The sequence below is a fragment of the Saimiri boliviensis genome, chromosome 14 (genome assembly GCF_048565385.1).
Source record: "Saimiri boliviensis isolate mSaiBol1 chromosome 14, mSaiBol1.pri, whole genome shotgun sequence".
NCBI classification, from domain to species: Eukaryota; Metazoa; Chordata; class Mammalia; order Primates; family Cebidae; genus Saimiri; species Saimiri boliviensis.
The window spans coordinates 76,415,539-76,431,775 of NC_133462.1; the positions used below are offsets into that span (position 1 = coordinate 76,415,539).

At 50.7% G+C, this 16,237-nt stretch overlaps 1 protein-coding gene across 1 annotated transcript in view; it reads right to left on the bottom strand.

Annotated features, from left to right (window-relative positions):
• Positions 1-16,237, bottom strand: part of LOC101028715 (left-right determination factor 2-like) — a 32,727-nt gene that overhangs the window by 2,626 nt on the left and 13,864 nt on the right. Inside the window, exon 4 of the mRNA XM_074385280.1 lies at positions 827-11,605. Coding sequence (XP_074241381.1) covers positions 827-1,076 — 250 coding nt within the window. The 5' untranslated portion in view covers positions 1,077-11,605. The remainder of the gene's footprint in view (positions 1-826; positions 11,606-16,237) is intronic.

A 16,237-nucleotide genomic window follows, 5' to 3' on the forward strand; every position in this document is an offset into this window, starting at 1 on the left:
GAAGGGGCAGAGGAAGAGGCCTGAATGTGCTCTCATTTCCCTCTCTGGTGACAGAGCTCATGCCCAGTGTCATGTCCCCAAATGAAGGAAAAGGAGCCAGGTGCCTATAAACTACTTCTGTGGAGCTACTGAGCCCTGAGGTCAGTGGCGGCGACCCATGCAACCCCCTCCTCAGAGGTACCAGTGTGTCATTAACACCCGAGGCTCCAGGCTGGCAGCATGGTCACCTCACCAGCTACCCATGGTGCTGGAGCAGTCACCCCTGCTGCCTGTTCAGGACCAGCATCCTCCTGTCCCCAGACACGAAGCCTGCCTGCAGCACAGGATGGGTGTGGGTCTAGCTCTGGGCACTGAGGAGGTGACTCCCAGACCCAGGGACATGAAAGGCTGCAGCTGCACCCCTGACTGCCCAGGTATGACCCAGATACTCTACTTAAGTGCGGTATTTTTCAGTTACCCAAACACATTTCTATTTACAATTATTCATTTTGATGTTCACAATGCTGGAAGATGGGCAATACATAGTTATACCCCAGTTCCACAGGAGCGAATGGTTGTGATGTGATTTTAAAGCAATATGCTCAAAGTGGAGCTCAGACCAGCGTGGCAGTCTGAGAACAGCCCGGGAGTCCTGCCTGCGTGGTTGCACACTGAAGCCCAGCCATCCTTAAAGGCCTGGCGCCTGCTCACTGCCCCTTAGACGTGGCCCCCATCCCACCTCCCACAGACCTCTACAAGGCCAGGAGACCTGTGACACCACCGGAGTGGGCAGAGCTGGCCCAATCCCCACCATGGGACCAGGGACAGCAGGGAGGGAGGGCCTCACCTTGGAAACGCTGGCTGAACCTCTTCCCTCGGGAGCGATCCCTGTGGCTGTGCTGCAGCAGGGCCACGTACTGGGCCCTCACGTGGGCAGGGATGGCCAGCTCCTCCATGTCAGCCCTGTCCAGGACGGGCACCTCGCTGAGCTGCAGCTGCCTCAGCAGCCTGCCCAGGAGCTGCTCCCCGGTCAGAGCCACCCCGGGACCGGCCAGGGGCAGCACCCAGAGTATCCAACAGAGCCACAGGGGACGCATGGCACTGCCTGGAAGGAGTGGTGGGCAGAGTGGGACTGTCACCTAAGGAGGCTGCAGGAGGGTCTCAGGCAGCCGGATGTGCTGAGAGCCAGGCCTGGGCAGCTACCTTTATAGCCTGGGGTGGAGGGAGGAGGGACGGGGGAGGGAGGGGGCAGAGAAAAAGGGAGGGAGGTCACACCCCTGGGACCTCCTGGGAGCTCACAGCCAGACAGGTCCCTTAGCTGGGAGGAGGGGGCTGTCTAGATAAGGCAAGTCTGTCTGGGCTATGAACAGCTGGCTCTGGCTGGCTGTACAATGGTCATGAACCCCCAATGTAGGTTGCGGCCTGACCAGTTAAATTTAAAAGCTCATCTCCTAGAGTAGAGGTGGGCTCTCATTCTCTGCAAGAGGCTCTGTTCCTCTAGTTGCTGATAAGTGGACCTAGAGTCCTGTTCCTTGCTGCAACCAACAGGAACTGTAATTGCTCAGGCAATGCCAGGGGTCTCTGACTAAGGGCCAATTTGGCCTGCAGGGATGAGCATCTGGGCTCGTGCTCAGAGGGTCCTGGGGCCTCATGCGATCCTGAGCTGGTGGTCCCCAGTTGTGAAACCAGACTTCCCACTGTTCTGGGGGGACCTTCTAGGCCAGGGAGCTTGGGACTAATGGGGTTTTGTCCAATAAGGAGCCTCATCCTCTCCCTCATCCCTGCTGTTCACAAAATTAGAGTTTAGAGTTGAGAGAAATATCCAGGCTACCTTCTCATCACTCAATTTTTTTTTTTTTTTTTTGAGACAGAGTTTCATTTTTGTCGCCCCAGCTAGAGTGCAATGGCAGGGTCTCGGCTCACTGGAACGTCCCCCAATTTTTGAGCTGAAAAAAATCTGAGGCTCAGAGAGATATCAGCTTCCCAAAGCTCACAAAGTTAATGATCAATGTTCATTCATATAAAGTCAGGTCTTGCAATTCTCAAAGTTCTCGGCACACTCAAATTATTTACAGCCTAGTTTTGACCTATGCCCTAAAGTAGCCAGGTGGTCTCAATCCAAGTGATCAGGTCAAGGCTGGGGCAGAGGGATAATCCCCCAAGACAGGGGACCCCTATCCTGAATGTCAATTTGTGGGCTGGTTGAAGAGTTTTGCTGGGGAAATGAAACAATTGTGTGATCAGACAGGGTGAGGCTACCAGACAAAATATAAGACACAATTTGGGACATAATTATACTAAAAAATTATTCATTGTCTACCTGACATTCAAATTTCACCAGAGTCCTATATTTTTATTTGTTAGATCTGGTCACCCTAGTCAGAGGTCAGAAAAATAAAGCGAATGTGGATTGGGAGAGTGTTTACAATGGTCTGAAGTGTTGCCAGAAGGGAGGGCAGCCCCACCCTTTGTCATGCAGAAAAAGGAGCCTGGCTTCCCCAACCACCCTGCCTGGGTCTGCTGTGATTGGGCTTGGGATGGTAAAGGGGCTTCAGAACCAGATCGTCTGTCTCAGGGAGGAGAGCGGGACAAGGGAATGAGTGATCCCTAGCCTGACTCAGAACACATGTGGACCTGGCCCTGGACCCAGAGCTAAGGACACTGGAGGGCAGTGGACTGGCCATGCTGGGGAAAGGGAGAGGGAGCCCAGGTAGGAAGGTGGTTGAGGAGTGGGGCCTGTGTCTCAGCCACCCTCCTGCTCCTGATGGGCCAGGATGTGACCCCAACCAGAGGCCAGTCTATTAGGTGAGGGCCATGGGAAAACATGGATGTCAGAAGTCATCCTGAGGCCTCCATGGGTGTGGACGAGCTGGACTAGGCATGGGCTCTGAGGTCAGTGACACTAAGAGTCCAGGAGTAGAGTGTCTTCTAGCTCAGAGCCCAGCAACTGGGGTCTTCAGGGTGGCTTTCTCCCCTTCCTGGGCAGGGACAGATACTTCTGAGAGTGCTCAGGAATTGCTCCAAGGCCAGTCCAGATGTCCTGGGCTACCCCAACCCACACCATCAACCTCCCTGACCCCAGGCCTGGGGACCTGTGTGGCTCCTCAGTGGTTCCAGGCACGCCCTATGTGGGCCCTTCCTGTTTTCCCAGAGTAGCTCAGACTCTGGCATCATCAGGGGGCCTTCCCTGGAGCTCCCTCTGGGCTGAGGAGGGTGGGAAACAGAGCAGGAATAGGGACCCGTTTCAGTTCATCCAGTGCCTTTGCATGGTAGGCACCTCTTGCCAGACAGCAATAACTCAAGCACAGCCTGGGAAGGACCCTCTCTCCCTTGGTGATGCTTGTTCAGTGTTCCAAGCTATGGACCCTGGGAACAGCCAACCCGAATGTTTAACTGTGTTTAACTATGAAGAACATCGGGCCCATGGCCCATTCCTTGGAACACAGTTCCTATAAGGCAGCGAGGTCCGTTGTTTTGAGGTAGGTGAAGGCTGCTTAGCAGACGTTGCTAGGTAGAAGTTGCAATGTGAAGATTTTGAGCTGGCTAGTCCCACCTATAATCCCAGCACTTTGGAAGGCCAAGGTGGGCGGATCATTTGAGGTCAGGAGTTCAAGCCCAGCCTGGCCAACATGGCAAAACCTCGACTCTACTAAAAATACAAAATTTACCAGGTTTGGTGGCAGGTGCCTGTAGTCCCAGCTACTCAGGAGGCTGAAGTAGGAGAACTGCTTGAACCCAGGAGGCAGAGGTTGGGGTGAGCCGAGATCACGACTTTGCACTCCAGCCTGGGCAACCAATTTGATGAATGTCTGGAGCAGTGAGAACTCTCAAATATCACTGGTAAGAGCGTAAAGTGCTATGCCACTAGAGAACTCAGCAGTATTTACTACAGTTCAAGATACTGTGTAAACTTAAGACCCAGTGGCCATGCACCATGGCTTATGCCTATAATCCCAGCACTTTGGGAGGCTGAGGTGAGAGCGTGGCTTGAGGCCAGGGTTCAACCAGCCTGGGCAACATAGCAAGACCTCATGTCTACTATTAAAAAAAAAAAAAATCAGCCAGGCATGGTGGCACACACCTGTAGTACTCCCAGCTACTCAGGAGGCTGAGATGGGAGGATTAATTGAGTCCAGGAGTTCGAGGCAGCAGTGAGCTGTGATTGCACCACTGCAATACAGCAACCTGGGCAACAGAGCAAGACCCTGTCTCTTTTTTTTTTTTTCTTTTTAGATGGAGTTTCGCTCTTATTACCCAGGCTGGAGTGCAATGGCACGATCTCGGCTCACTGCATCCTCCGCCTCCTGGGTTCAAGCAATTCTCCTGCCTCAGCCTCCTGAGTAGCTGGGACTACAGGCACGCGCCACCATGCCCAGCTAATTTTTTGTATTTTTAGTAGACACAGGGTTTCACCACGTTGACCAGGATGGTCTCGATCTCTTGACCTCGTGACCCACCCACCTCGGCCTCCCAAAGTGCTGGGATTACAGGCTTGAGCCACCGCGCCCGGCCAACCCTGTCTCTTAAAAAGAAGAAAGGGGTCCAGCACGGTGGCACATGCCTGTAATCTCAGCACTTTGGGAGGCCAAGGTGGGCAGATCACCTGAGGTCAGGAGTTCGAGACTAGCCTGGTCAACATGGAGAAACCTTGTCTCTACTAAAATTACAAAAACTAGCTGTGCATGGCAATGGGCACCTGTAATCCCAGCTACGTGGGAGGCTGAGGCAGGAGAATCACTTGAACCTGGGAGGTAGAGGTTGCAGTGAGCTGAGACTGTGCCATTGTACTCCAGCCTGGGCAACAAGAGCCAAACTCCGTACCAAAAAAAAAAAAAAAAAAAAGCCAGGAGCTATTGTGTGGTGGCTCATGCTTTTAATTCCAGCAGTTTGGGAGGCCGAGGCAGGTGGATTATCTGAGGTCAGGAGTTTGAGACTAGCCTGGCCAACAAAGTGAAACCCCCTCTCTGCTAAAAATACGAAGATTAGCTGGGCATGGTGGTGGGCGCCTGTAATCCCAACTACTGGGGATGCGGAGGCAGGAAAATCACTTGAACCCCTGAGGGCACCAAGGTTGCAGTGAGCCGAGATTGCACCACTGCACTTCCAGCCTCTGGGCGACAGTGAGACTCCACCTCAAAAAAAAAAAAAAAAAAAAAAAAGGAAAAAGGGGAAAAAGGCATAGTCATTCCGTTCAGTTAGACAGAAATGCGTAAGAATGATGATACAGCAGCATTGTTTATGAGTCCAAACTGAAGCAACTCACCGAAAATATCCATCACCACTGTAAAGCACAAATAAAATATGGTATAGTCTTATGGTGGAATACTTTGTGGCAAAGAAAATGAACCAAAACTGTCTACAACATTGGCAAATGTCACAAACAGAACGTTGAACAGAAGCCAGACATTAAAGATGAATATGATTCCATTTATTGAAAATTCAAAACCATGCAGCACTAGAGTGTGTAGAGATGTATTTTTTGCTTTCTTGGGAAGGAAAAGAAGTCATTTGCTAATTAATAGTGATAATTCTGCTACTTTTTTCTTTCTTTCATTTTCTTATTTTTTTATTTTTTTTGAGATGGAGTTTCGCTCTTGTTACCCAGGCTGGAGTGCAATGACGCGATCTCGGCTCACCGCAACCTCCGCCTCCTGGGTTCAGGCAATTCTCCTGCCTCAGCCTCCTGAGTAGCTGGGATTACAGCACATGCCACCATGCCCAGCTAATTTTTTTTGTATTTTTAGTAAAGACAGGGTTTCACCTTGTTGACCAGGATGGTCTCGATCTCTTGACCTCGTGATCCACCCGCCTCGGCCTCCCAAAGTGCTGGGATTACAGGCTTGAGCCACCGTGCCCGGCCTTCTTTTATTTTTATTTTTTTTGGAGACAGGGTTTCACTCTTGTCGCCCAGGCTAGAGTGCAATGGAACGATCTTGGCTCACTGCAACCTCTGCCTCCCGGGTTCAAGCGACTCTGCTGCCTCAGTACCCTGAGTAAGCAGCTGGGATTACAGACATGCGCCATCATATCCGGCTAATTTTGTATTTTTTAGTAGAGACAGGGTTTTTCCATGTTGGTTGTGCTGGTCTTGAACTCCTGACCTCAGGTGATCCGCCCACCTGGGCCTCCCAAAGGGCTGGGATTACAGGCATGAGCCACCGTGCCAGGCCCTTTTTTCTAACATTTACACCTCTTTTACAGTTACTCATTTTGATTATTTGCAGTCATTGCATACAAACTTTTCAGGAAATTCCCTCAGGCAGGCAGAGAGCTGGAGGTGGAAACTATAAGAGGACCTATGTCCCCTATTCAAAGACGTATTCAAAGACCTATGTCACCAACACTCTGCCCTCCTAGCCCCAGGGCCTCATAGGGATGTCTCTCTCCTGCCTGAGCCACCACAGTCCAGCCCAGCGTTCCAACACCACCAGTACTGTCGCAACAGAAGCAAGTTGTCCTCTGGTAGATGAAGTAGGTGCCACTGGCTTGCTGATTTCCCTAGATCCAGGCCTGCCGTGTGTGGGGGGAGCTGCCCCCAGCTGCCCAGGCTCATGAAGTGAGGCCTGGTTGGTTGGTTCTCTTTGTGGTTTAAGTCATACCTCAGCTCCACCTGTCAGTGAACCACTTCCTGTTAGGGAAAACACCTAGAGACAGTAGGGGGAGGGTTTGATCCCACCACACCTCTGTGGCTGCATAAATGTGCACACTGCCTTGTGCCAGAGCAAAAGTGATTTCACAGTTGATGGGCTGCTCCTGCCACTCTCCACAGCTGACACTTTAGCCTCAACTTCCCTTCCTTCCAGGCCTCCTGAAAGCTGCTACTTCCCAGCAGCTCTGTCCAAACACCACCTTGCCCTTTCCAAAGAAAAGCCTTTCCAGGACTGAGAAATGACAAAGAAGGCGGGGCGCAGTGGCTCATGCCTATCATCCCAGCACTTTGGGAGGCCAAAGTGGGCAGATCACCTGAGATCAGGAGTTTGAAACCAGCCTGGGCAATATGGTAAAGTCCTGTCTCTACTAAAAAAAAAGGCAAAAATCAGCTGGGCGTGTTGGTGGGTGCCTGTAATCCCAGTTTACTTGGGAGGCTGAGGCACAAGAATCTCTTGAACCTGGGAGGGAGAGGTTGCAATGAGCTGAGATCACATGACTACACTCCAGCCTGGGCAATAGAGAGAGATCCTGTCTCAAAAAAAAAAAAAAAGTTCAAAAAGGAAAACACATTGGTATACAAGCCCCCACTGCTAAATCTGACTGGCTTTAAAAAAAAAAAAAAAAAGGAAAACACCCACATAAACCAGTCTCTGTCCTCAAATCTTGCCCTGAAGAAGGACCTTCTAGAAGCCATTCAACTCCATAAGCCCCTCTTCCGGCCTCCCTTTCTGTTCAATTACTTAAGCAAATATTTGTTGATGATTTTGTCCCTTTTCGGTATCCTGAATGAACCTGAGGGGACAGAGGCAACCTCAGCAACAAGAAGTGCAGCTGCAGTGTGGGGAGCTCAGAGAGGCAGGCACTCTGCAGAGGTGAGCTCCGGAGCCCATGGGTGCCCGAGATGCCCTTGCGGTGGCTTGTTCCGCAGTCACTTTCAGCCAGCTTGGTTTCTCCCCTCGCTTCACTTACCTCACCTTTTCTCCTTCACTCTCCCCCACACCCTGGAGGAAGGCATTGTTGACATTTCAGAAGGTAGACTCAGAGCCTCTAAGATCCTTGCCCAAGGTTGAAGATTGTTAACAAGAGCACTGTGGGGGGCCAGGGGAGGAGCGATCCTAACTAGGTGACCTTGGATGAATTCACTATCTGCCAGTGCCTCAGCTTCCCTGTCTATGAGATGGGGATATCAATTCTATCTATGCCCCAAGTGCCTAGTGAGGCTTACATGCGTGCCAGGCAACCACAGGGAGCTGTCTTGGGCAACAAGTTCCAGCCACTCTTGGCTGTTGGGGCCTGGCTTCGAAGCATCCTTCCTCACCCTACTTCAGAATCCAGCCTCTCCTGGCTACAGCGACTGACTTGCAGACGGCCTATCAGAGGGAGGGTCAGCGACTTGTCCAGGGCCGCGCAGCTGGTGAGTGGCACACTGGAGACTGAACTCAGAATTCGCTCTTGCCGGCCGGGCGCGGTGGCTCAAGCCTGTAATCCCAGCACTTTGGGAGGCCGAGGCGGGTGGATCACGAGGTCGAGAGATCAAGACCATCCTGGTCAACATGGTGAAACCCCGTCTCTACTAAAAATACAAAACATTAACTGGGCATGGTGGCACGTGCCTGTAATCCCAGCTACTCAGGAGGCTGAGGCAGGAGAATTGCCTGAACCCAGGAGGCGGACGTTGCGGTGAGCCGAGATCGTGCCATTGCACTCCAGCCTGGGTAACAAGAGCGAAACTCCGTCTCAAAAAAAAAAAAAAAAAAAAAAAAAAGAGAATTCGCTCTTGCCAGGAAGGGGCTGGATGACCTGAAATGTGGGTCTTTATTCCTGCCTTGTTCCCGACTGTCCTCCATGGGAGTCTGAGCTACTCAGGGACAACAGGGAGGGCCCTCACAGGGCATGTCTGGAAACCCCAAGGAGCCACATGAGCCCCAGGCCTGGGGTCAGGGAGGCCGATGGTGTGGGTTGGCGCAGCCCAGGACACCTGGAGCTGGCCTTGTGGCATCTCATGAGCACTCTCAGTAGTGTGCCCAGGCCTGGATCTAGGGAAATCTGCTCCTGCCCAGGAAGGGAACAAAAGCCACCCTGAAGACCCCAGATGCTGGGCTCTGACCTAGAAGCCACTCCACTCCTGGACTCTTAGCTTCACTGACCTCAAAGCCCAGGCCTGAGTCCAGTTAGTCCCCACCCATGAAGATGCCAGGATGACCTCTGACCCCCATGTTTCCCCATGGCCCTCACCTGGCAACCTGGCCTCTGGTTAGGGTCACATCCTGGCCGATCAGAGGCAGAAGGTGGCCAAGTGACCTTCCTCTCGTGCTCCCATTCCCTGCCCCCTCCTGCCTGCCCCTACCCACCCACAGGCCCGGGAGGCCAGGTCCTTCCTCTGCATGACAAAGGCGGGGCTGCCCTCCCTCCTGAGGACAAAACAGCCCACTGTAAACAGTCTCCCAATCCACATTCCCTTTCTTCTGGCTGATTGCCCAATTATTTTATTTCCCCAGCAAAACTCTTGAACCCATCAGAAATCCACATTCAGGAAAGAGGTCTGTGTTTGCAGAGGGATAATAGGTCTAGGGGGCTTTGCCCTCAGTCTGCCTCTACTGATCCACCTTACCCTGGCCCATACCCTATCAGTCCCATGAACTGATTAATGGTCTCTCACCCTCTCTCCAACCCCTGGCCAAAAGGGCCCCAGGGTGTAAACTGCATGTTGCATACAGCCAGAGGCCAGGGAAAGAGCCTGCTTCTCTTTTCTCTTCTATACCAAGTTCCACTTCACATGCCAGTCATTCACTGCTGCCCCCATGCTTCCACCTCCAGCCTGGCCTCTCCAAAGGGCATCAGAACCATCTACCCAAATGCCGAATGCCCTTCCACTGCCACTTGTTCCCATCTCAGTACACCCAGCCAGGACTCCAGACCTGGGGCTCATTCTGTTTTGTTTTTTTTCAGACAGAGTTTTGCTCTTGTTGCCCAGGCTGGAGTGCAGTGGTGGGAGCTCGGCTCACTGCAACCTCTATCTCCTGGGTTCAAATGATCCTCCTGCCTCAGCGTCCTAAGTACCTGGGGATCACAGGTGTGTGCCACCACACCTGGCAAATTTTGTATTTTTAGTAGAGGTGGGGTTTCACCAAGTTGGTCTGGCTGGACTTGAACTTCTGACCTCAGGTGATCTACCCACCTTGGCCTCCCAAAGTGCTGGGATTATAGGTGTGAGCTACCGCACCCGGCCCTGGGGCTCATTCTTGATTCCTTCCTATTCCACATCCCTCAGAGTCAGTCCCCAGCAAGCGTCTTTGATCTCACTTCCAAAACACGTTTTATATCCATTCGCAACCCTCCATCACCTGCCCGGGCAACTGCAACTGCCTCCTCCTGCTCCCACTCTCCATCCTCATAATCAACAGCAGTCTGTGACAAACTTGAATCAGAAGACTTATTCCATTAATCAAAACTCTCCAAAAACTACCTCAAAATGAATCGTATACCTACACGTAAAACACAAAACTATAAAACTCCAAAAAGAGAACATAGGATAAAACATAGATCATCTTGAGTTTGGCGATGACATTTTTTGACCCATGAAAGGAATAACTGACACAAAAAATTGGACTGCATTAAAATCAACCTCTGCTCTGCAAAAGACACTGTCAATCCTTCAGTCATACCTTTCAAGACGAAAAAGAAAAAGACACAGTTGAGAGAATGAGAAAAGCCCCAGACAGGAAGAAAATAATTGGAAAAGACATATCTGATTAAACAAACAAACAAACAACAACAACAACAAAAACTGTTATTCAAAATATACAAATAACTTTTTTTTTAAAGGCAGAGTCACTCTGTCGCCCAGGCTGGAGTGCAGGGGAGCAATCTCGGCTCACTGCAGCCTCAACCACCTGGGCTCAAGTGATCCTCCCACCTCCACCTCCCAAAGTGCTGGGATTACAGGGGTACACCATTGTACGCAGCTAATTTTTGTGTATTTGTAGATGGGGTTCAGACCTGTCTCAAACTCCTGCCTCAAGTGATCCTTCTGCTTTGGCCTCCCAAAGGGCTGGGATTACAGGTGTGAATCACTGCGCCTGGCCCAAATAACTCATAGATCTCAACAATAAGAAAACTAATCACCCAATTAAAAAATGGGCAAAAGACCTAAACAGATACCTCACCAAAGAAGATACACAGACGGCAAGAAAGCATATAAAGAGATGCTCACCAGCCAGTCGTGGTGGCTCACACCTGTAATCGCAGCACTTTGAGAGGCTGAGGCAGGCAGATCACTTGAGGCCAGGAATTTAAGACCAGCCTGGCCAACATGGTGAAACCCCATCTTTACTAAAAATACAAAAAATTAGCTGGATGTGGTGGTGAGCACCTGTAATCCCAGCTACTCGGGAGGCTGCGGCAGGAAAATCTCTTGAACCCAGGAGGCAGAGGCTGCAGTGAGCCGAGATTATGCCATTCCACTCCAGCCTGGGCGACAAGAGCAAAACTTCATCTCAAACAAAATAAAACAAAACAAAACAAAAATCAATACCAAAAAATGATTCTAACCATCATATGTCATTAAGAAATATATCAGTGGGGAACAACAGTGAGCTATCACTACACAGCTATTAGAACGGCCCAAATCCAAACGCTGACACCACCAAAGACGCATTAAGCAACAGGCAGAGCAACAGAAACTCTCCTCATTGCTGGAGGGAAGGCAAAATGGTACAGCCACTTTGGAAGACAGTGTGGCAGATTTTTACAAAACTCACCATACTTTTATCACATGATCCAACAATCATGCTCCTCGGTATTTATCCAAATGCGCTGGAAACTTACGTCCACACAAGAACCTGCATACAGATGTTGATAGTAGCTTTATTCATAATTGCCGAAACTTGGAAGATGTCCTTCATTGGGTGAATGGATACATAAACTGTGATACATCCAGACAACGAAATATTATTCAGTGCTAAAAAGAAATGAGCTGTAGGGAAGGGGAGGTGGGAAAAAAAAAAAAGAAAAGAAATGAGCTGTCAAGCCATGAAAAGACATGAAGCCTGGCAAGGCGCGGTGGCTCACGCCTGTAATCCCAGCACTCTGGGAGGCTGAGGTGGGTGGATCACGAGGTCAGGAGTTCAAGACTGACCTGGCCAGGATGGTGTAACCCTGTCTCTTCTAAAAATCCAAAAAAATAGCCAAGCATAGTGGTGGGCACCTGTAATCTCAGCCGCTGGGGAGGCTGAGGCAGAAAGCTTGAACCCAGGAGGCAGAGGTTGTTGTGAACTGAGATGTTGCCACTGTACTCCAGCCGGGGCAATAGAAGAAGACTCGGTCTCAAAAAAAAAAAAAAAAAAAAAAAAAAAGGAAAGACCTGAAGGAATCTTTAATGCCTACTATACTACTAAGTGAAAGAAATCAATCTGAAAAGGCCATACATATGATTGCAACTATATGATATTCTAGAAAAGGCAAACTACAGAGACATTAAAAAAAAAAAAAAAAAAGTGTGGTTTCCAGGGGTTAGAGAGGAGGAAGGGATGAACTGGCAGAGCACAGAGAACTTTTAGGGCAGTGAAACAACTCTGTGTGATACCATACTGGTAGATACATGCCTTTATGTATTTATTCAAATCATCAGATATGCGCCACCAAGAGCAAACCCTAATGTGAACTTCAAACTCTGGGTTCTTTTTTTTTTTTTTTTAAGAGACGGGGGTCTTGCTATGTTGCCCAGGCTGGAGTGCAGGGGCTATTCACAGGTGTGATCCCACTACTGACCAGCACGGGAGTTTTGACCTGCTCCATTTCTGACCTGGGCCAGTTCACCCCTCCTTAGGCAACCTGGTGGTCCCCCACTCCCGGGAGGTCACCATATTGATGGCAAACTTAGTGTGGACACCCGATCAGCATAGCACACTACAGCACAGAACTCCTGGACCTAAGAGATCTTCTGGCGTCAGTCTCCCGAATAGCTGGGACTACAGGCACGTGCCACTGCGCCCGGCTGAAACTCTGGGTTTTGACGAAGTGTCTGTGGCTGGGCACAATGGCTCATGCCTGTAATCCCAGCACTTTGGGAGGTGGAGGCAGACAGCTCTCCTGAGGTCAGAAGTTCAAGACCAGTCTGGCCAACATGGTGAAACCTTGTCTTTACTAAAAATATAAAAATTAGCCAGATGTGGTGGCACACACCTGTAATCCCAGCTACTCAGGAGGCTGAGGCAGGAGAATTGCTTGAACCTGGGAGACGGAAGTTGCAATGAGCCATGATCACACCACGGCACTTCAGCCTGGCCAATAGAGCAAGACTCCGTCTCAAAAAAAAAGTGTCTGTGTAGGTTTGTCAAATTTAACAAGTGTACCAGACTGATGGGGACATTGATAGATTGATAGTGGGGGAGTTTATACAGGTAGGGGGAGAGGGTACACAGGAATTTTTTGTGCTTTCCTCTGAATTTTGCTGTGAAACTAAAACTGCTCTAAAAAATAAATTCTATTAGAAAACAAAAAACAAAAAACTCCAATGCCTTCTTTTTTTTTTTTTTTTTTTTTTTTGAGACGGAGTTTCGCTCTTGTTACCCAGGCTGGAGTGCAATGGCGCGATCTTGGCTCACCGCAACCTCCGCCTCCTGGGCTCAGGCAATTCTCCTGCCTCAGCCTCCTGAGTAGCTGGGATTACAGGCATGCGCCACCACGCCCAGCTAGTTTTTTGTATTTTTAGTAGAGACGGGGTTTCACCATGTTGACCAGGATGGTCTCGATCTCTCGACCTCGTGATCCACCCGCCTCGGCCTCCCAAAGTGCTGGGATTACAGGCTTGAGCCACCGCGCCCGGCCCCTCCAATGCCTTCTTATTACACTTTGAATAAAATTCAAATTTCTTCCCATGTCCTTAAAACCCAGCTGACCTGGGCCAGGTTCACCTGCCCACCTCATGTCCCACCTCTCCTCACTTGCTCTCTGAGAACCATCCACACAGGCCTCCTTACTCTCCCCAGACGGGACAGTCGCACCTCAGAGCCTTTGCACAGCTGTTCTCTGTACTTGCAAGGGTCTGTGCCCAGACCTTTGCAGGTTAACTCCTTCTTATCATTCAGGATCAAATGTCACTTCCTCAGAAAGGGTGGAGTGCTGCTTCCAGGAGCTCAGTAAATTTGTCTAACCTGTTTCCTGCTACGTCCCTGTGCCTAGAGCAATGACCAGCACAATGAGGTGTCATGGTAGATACTTCATCAGAATTTGTTGAATGAATGAATGAATGAATGAATGAAAAGATCAGCATGCTCACTGTACAAGCTTGGTGAGCATATCTGGATCTCAATTGTTTTTGTAAAATGAGGGAGACAGATGAGATGATTCCCTTCAGCTCTAAACCAGTAGGAGAGAGAAAAGGGGTGGTGAGGCTTCTCTCTGGACAAACCCCCATGGGTGCTAAATGCTGCCAGGCCTCTGCCAAGGAAGGTCTCCCAGGACTGAGAAGAGTAGTCAGTTTCCTAAGTGGGGCCAGCTGTCCAGAACCCAGTGAGCCCCAGGCCCATGCCTGCAGGCCAGATTGTTTCTCAGCCAGCAATCCACCGTTAGCTCTCCCCACCCAGCCTGACCAGCATCTGCCGCCTATGTCTTAATAAGAAGTGGGCTCCACTCCATCTCCTTCTCTGGAAAATAAGCTTTTATTTATTTTGAGATGGAGTCTTGCTCTGTTGCCCAGGCTGGAGTGCAGTGGTGCAATCTAGGCTCACTGCAACCTCCATCTCCTGTGTTCAAGGGATTCTCCTGCCTCAGCCTCCTGAGTAGCTGGGACTACAGGTGCCCACTACCAAGCCTGGCTAATTTTTGTATTTTTGGTAGAGATGGGGTTTCACCATGTTGGCCAGGCTTGTCTCGAACTCCTGGCCTCAAGTGATCCACCTGCCTCAGCCCCGAAAACGCTGGGATTACAGGCGTTATTGCTTCATTAGAACCCAGAGTTCAGAGTTTACGTTAGCGTCTGGCCAGCTTTTAGTTTAAGTGTTGGTTTCCCTAGACCCAGGGAGGAGAGCTCTGGCCACCCAGGCATTTCCAGGGCATCTCCTGACAGGAAGGCACCTAGTGCATTGTTCATGGACCTTCCTGTGAGGGAGCAGCAGCAGTGGCCTGGCCTCCTCAGCTCAGTGACAGCAGGTCCTTGCTGAAACCAGCCCATGTGTCCAGCTCCAGCAAGTCTGGATGCTGGGATGCTGGGGAGGAGCATGGCTTGCAGTGTCAGACCAGGGAGACCCTGGAGACCCAGATTTGGCATGGCTCTCTCACTGACTCATAAGCAAGACATTCTGCACCCTGGATCTGAGGAACAGAGACCCTATAATTTCAAAAATAAGTAACTGTCTCCATCCTTTTGGAGCAAGAAAGCCGCACAGTGTGGCTGAGAAGGGAAGCGGATCAAGCTATTTGTGGGGAGCCAGAAAGAGGGTCCTTCCTCACCCTGAGCTAAGGTCCATCCTTCCAGTCCCAGGGCCAGACCTTGGACTTGCCTGAAACCATGGCATAGACCAGGCAGTGGAGGGGGGAGGGTGTTGGGGGCACCATTCATTGAGGCAGGGAAGGGAGGAGGACAGGCAGGCCCGGGAGTGGGGAGTGGAAAGAAGATTGGACAGGGCCAGTCTGAGGAGCCAACAGGGAGTCCAGGGGCCACACCCAGGACCCCGCAGAAGGTCAAATGTGGGATCCTTGGCAGGAGGTAAGAGAGCAGGGAAGGGAGACAGCCAGGCGCAGCTACACAGGGACAAGGGCAGAGATGATACTGGGGTGGGGGGCACAGAGGAAAAACTGGGAACTAACTAGTCGCTAGAGGTTTCAGGAGAGAAGGAGGAAGCCAGATGGGACAGAAAAGAACTGAAAGAGGCAGGAAGAGACTCTCCCCACCTCACTCCTGGACAGCCACAGACTGGTACTAGAATCAGGGACAGGGAGGTGAGGAAGATATTTTTATCATGTCAGTAAAAGACGAAAGATCAGAAATGGAAGGGAGGTCGGAGAAGCTGCAAAGCCATGCATGCGGGTAAGGACTGCTCAGAGCTCAAAGAGGTTTGGTGCTGGAAGGGACCTGAGAGGAAGCTTTGGTCAACTGTTCATTTCACAGAGAGGGAAACCAAGGCTTGCAGAGGTCACTCCACTGCAGATGGTGAACCAGGCTGGAGTCACGTGTCTGTACGTTACAGGATCCAACCACATCTCCAAGGCCCAGACCTCATCCAGCCTCTAGAGCCCCTTGTTCTCCTTTGGGAGAACAAAAATCAAATTAAAGAGCTAATTATTTCTGGCATAGCGTGAGAGGCTCTGCTACCTTGGTTCTGTAATTAAAAATGAAATAATACATAAGTGAAGGAGAGAGCTGGTCCCCAGGGCTGCCGTGGGACCAGCCCATTTTCCCTGACAAGCAGCCTGGGTCTCCAAGAGCAGAGGGTGATGTAGAGGATGGGTTGAAGGCTGGCCATGTCACCTTTCAGGCTGGGAAGGGTCAAACCCCAGGCTGCTGTGCCTTGGGAGGGAGCATTAAGTGAGCCTGTTTATGGGTCAGCATTGACTGGCCTGCGTGACTTGCGAATGAGCTAAGGGAGCCTGCAAGTGGAGTGGACAC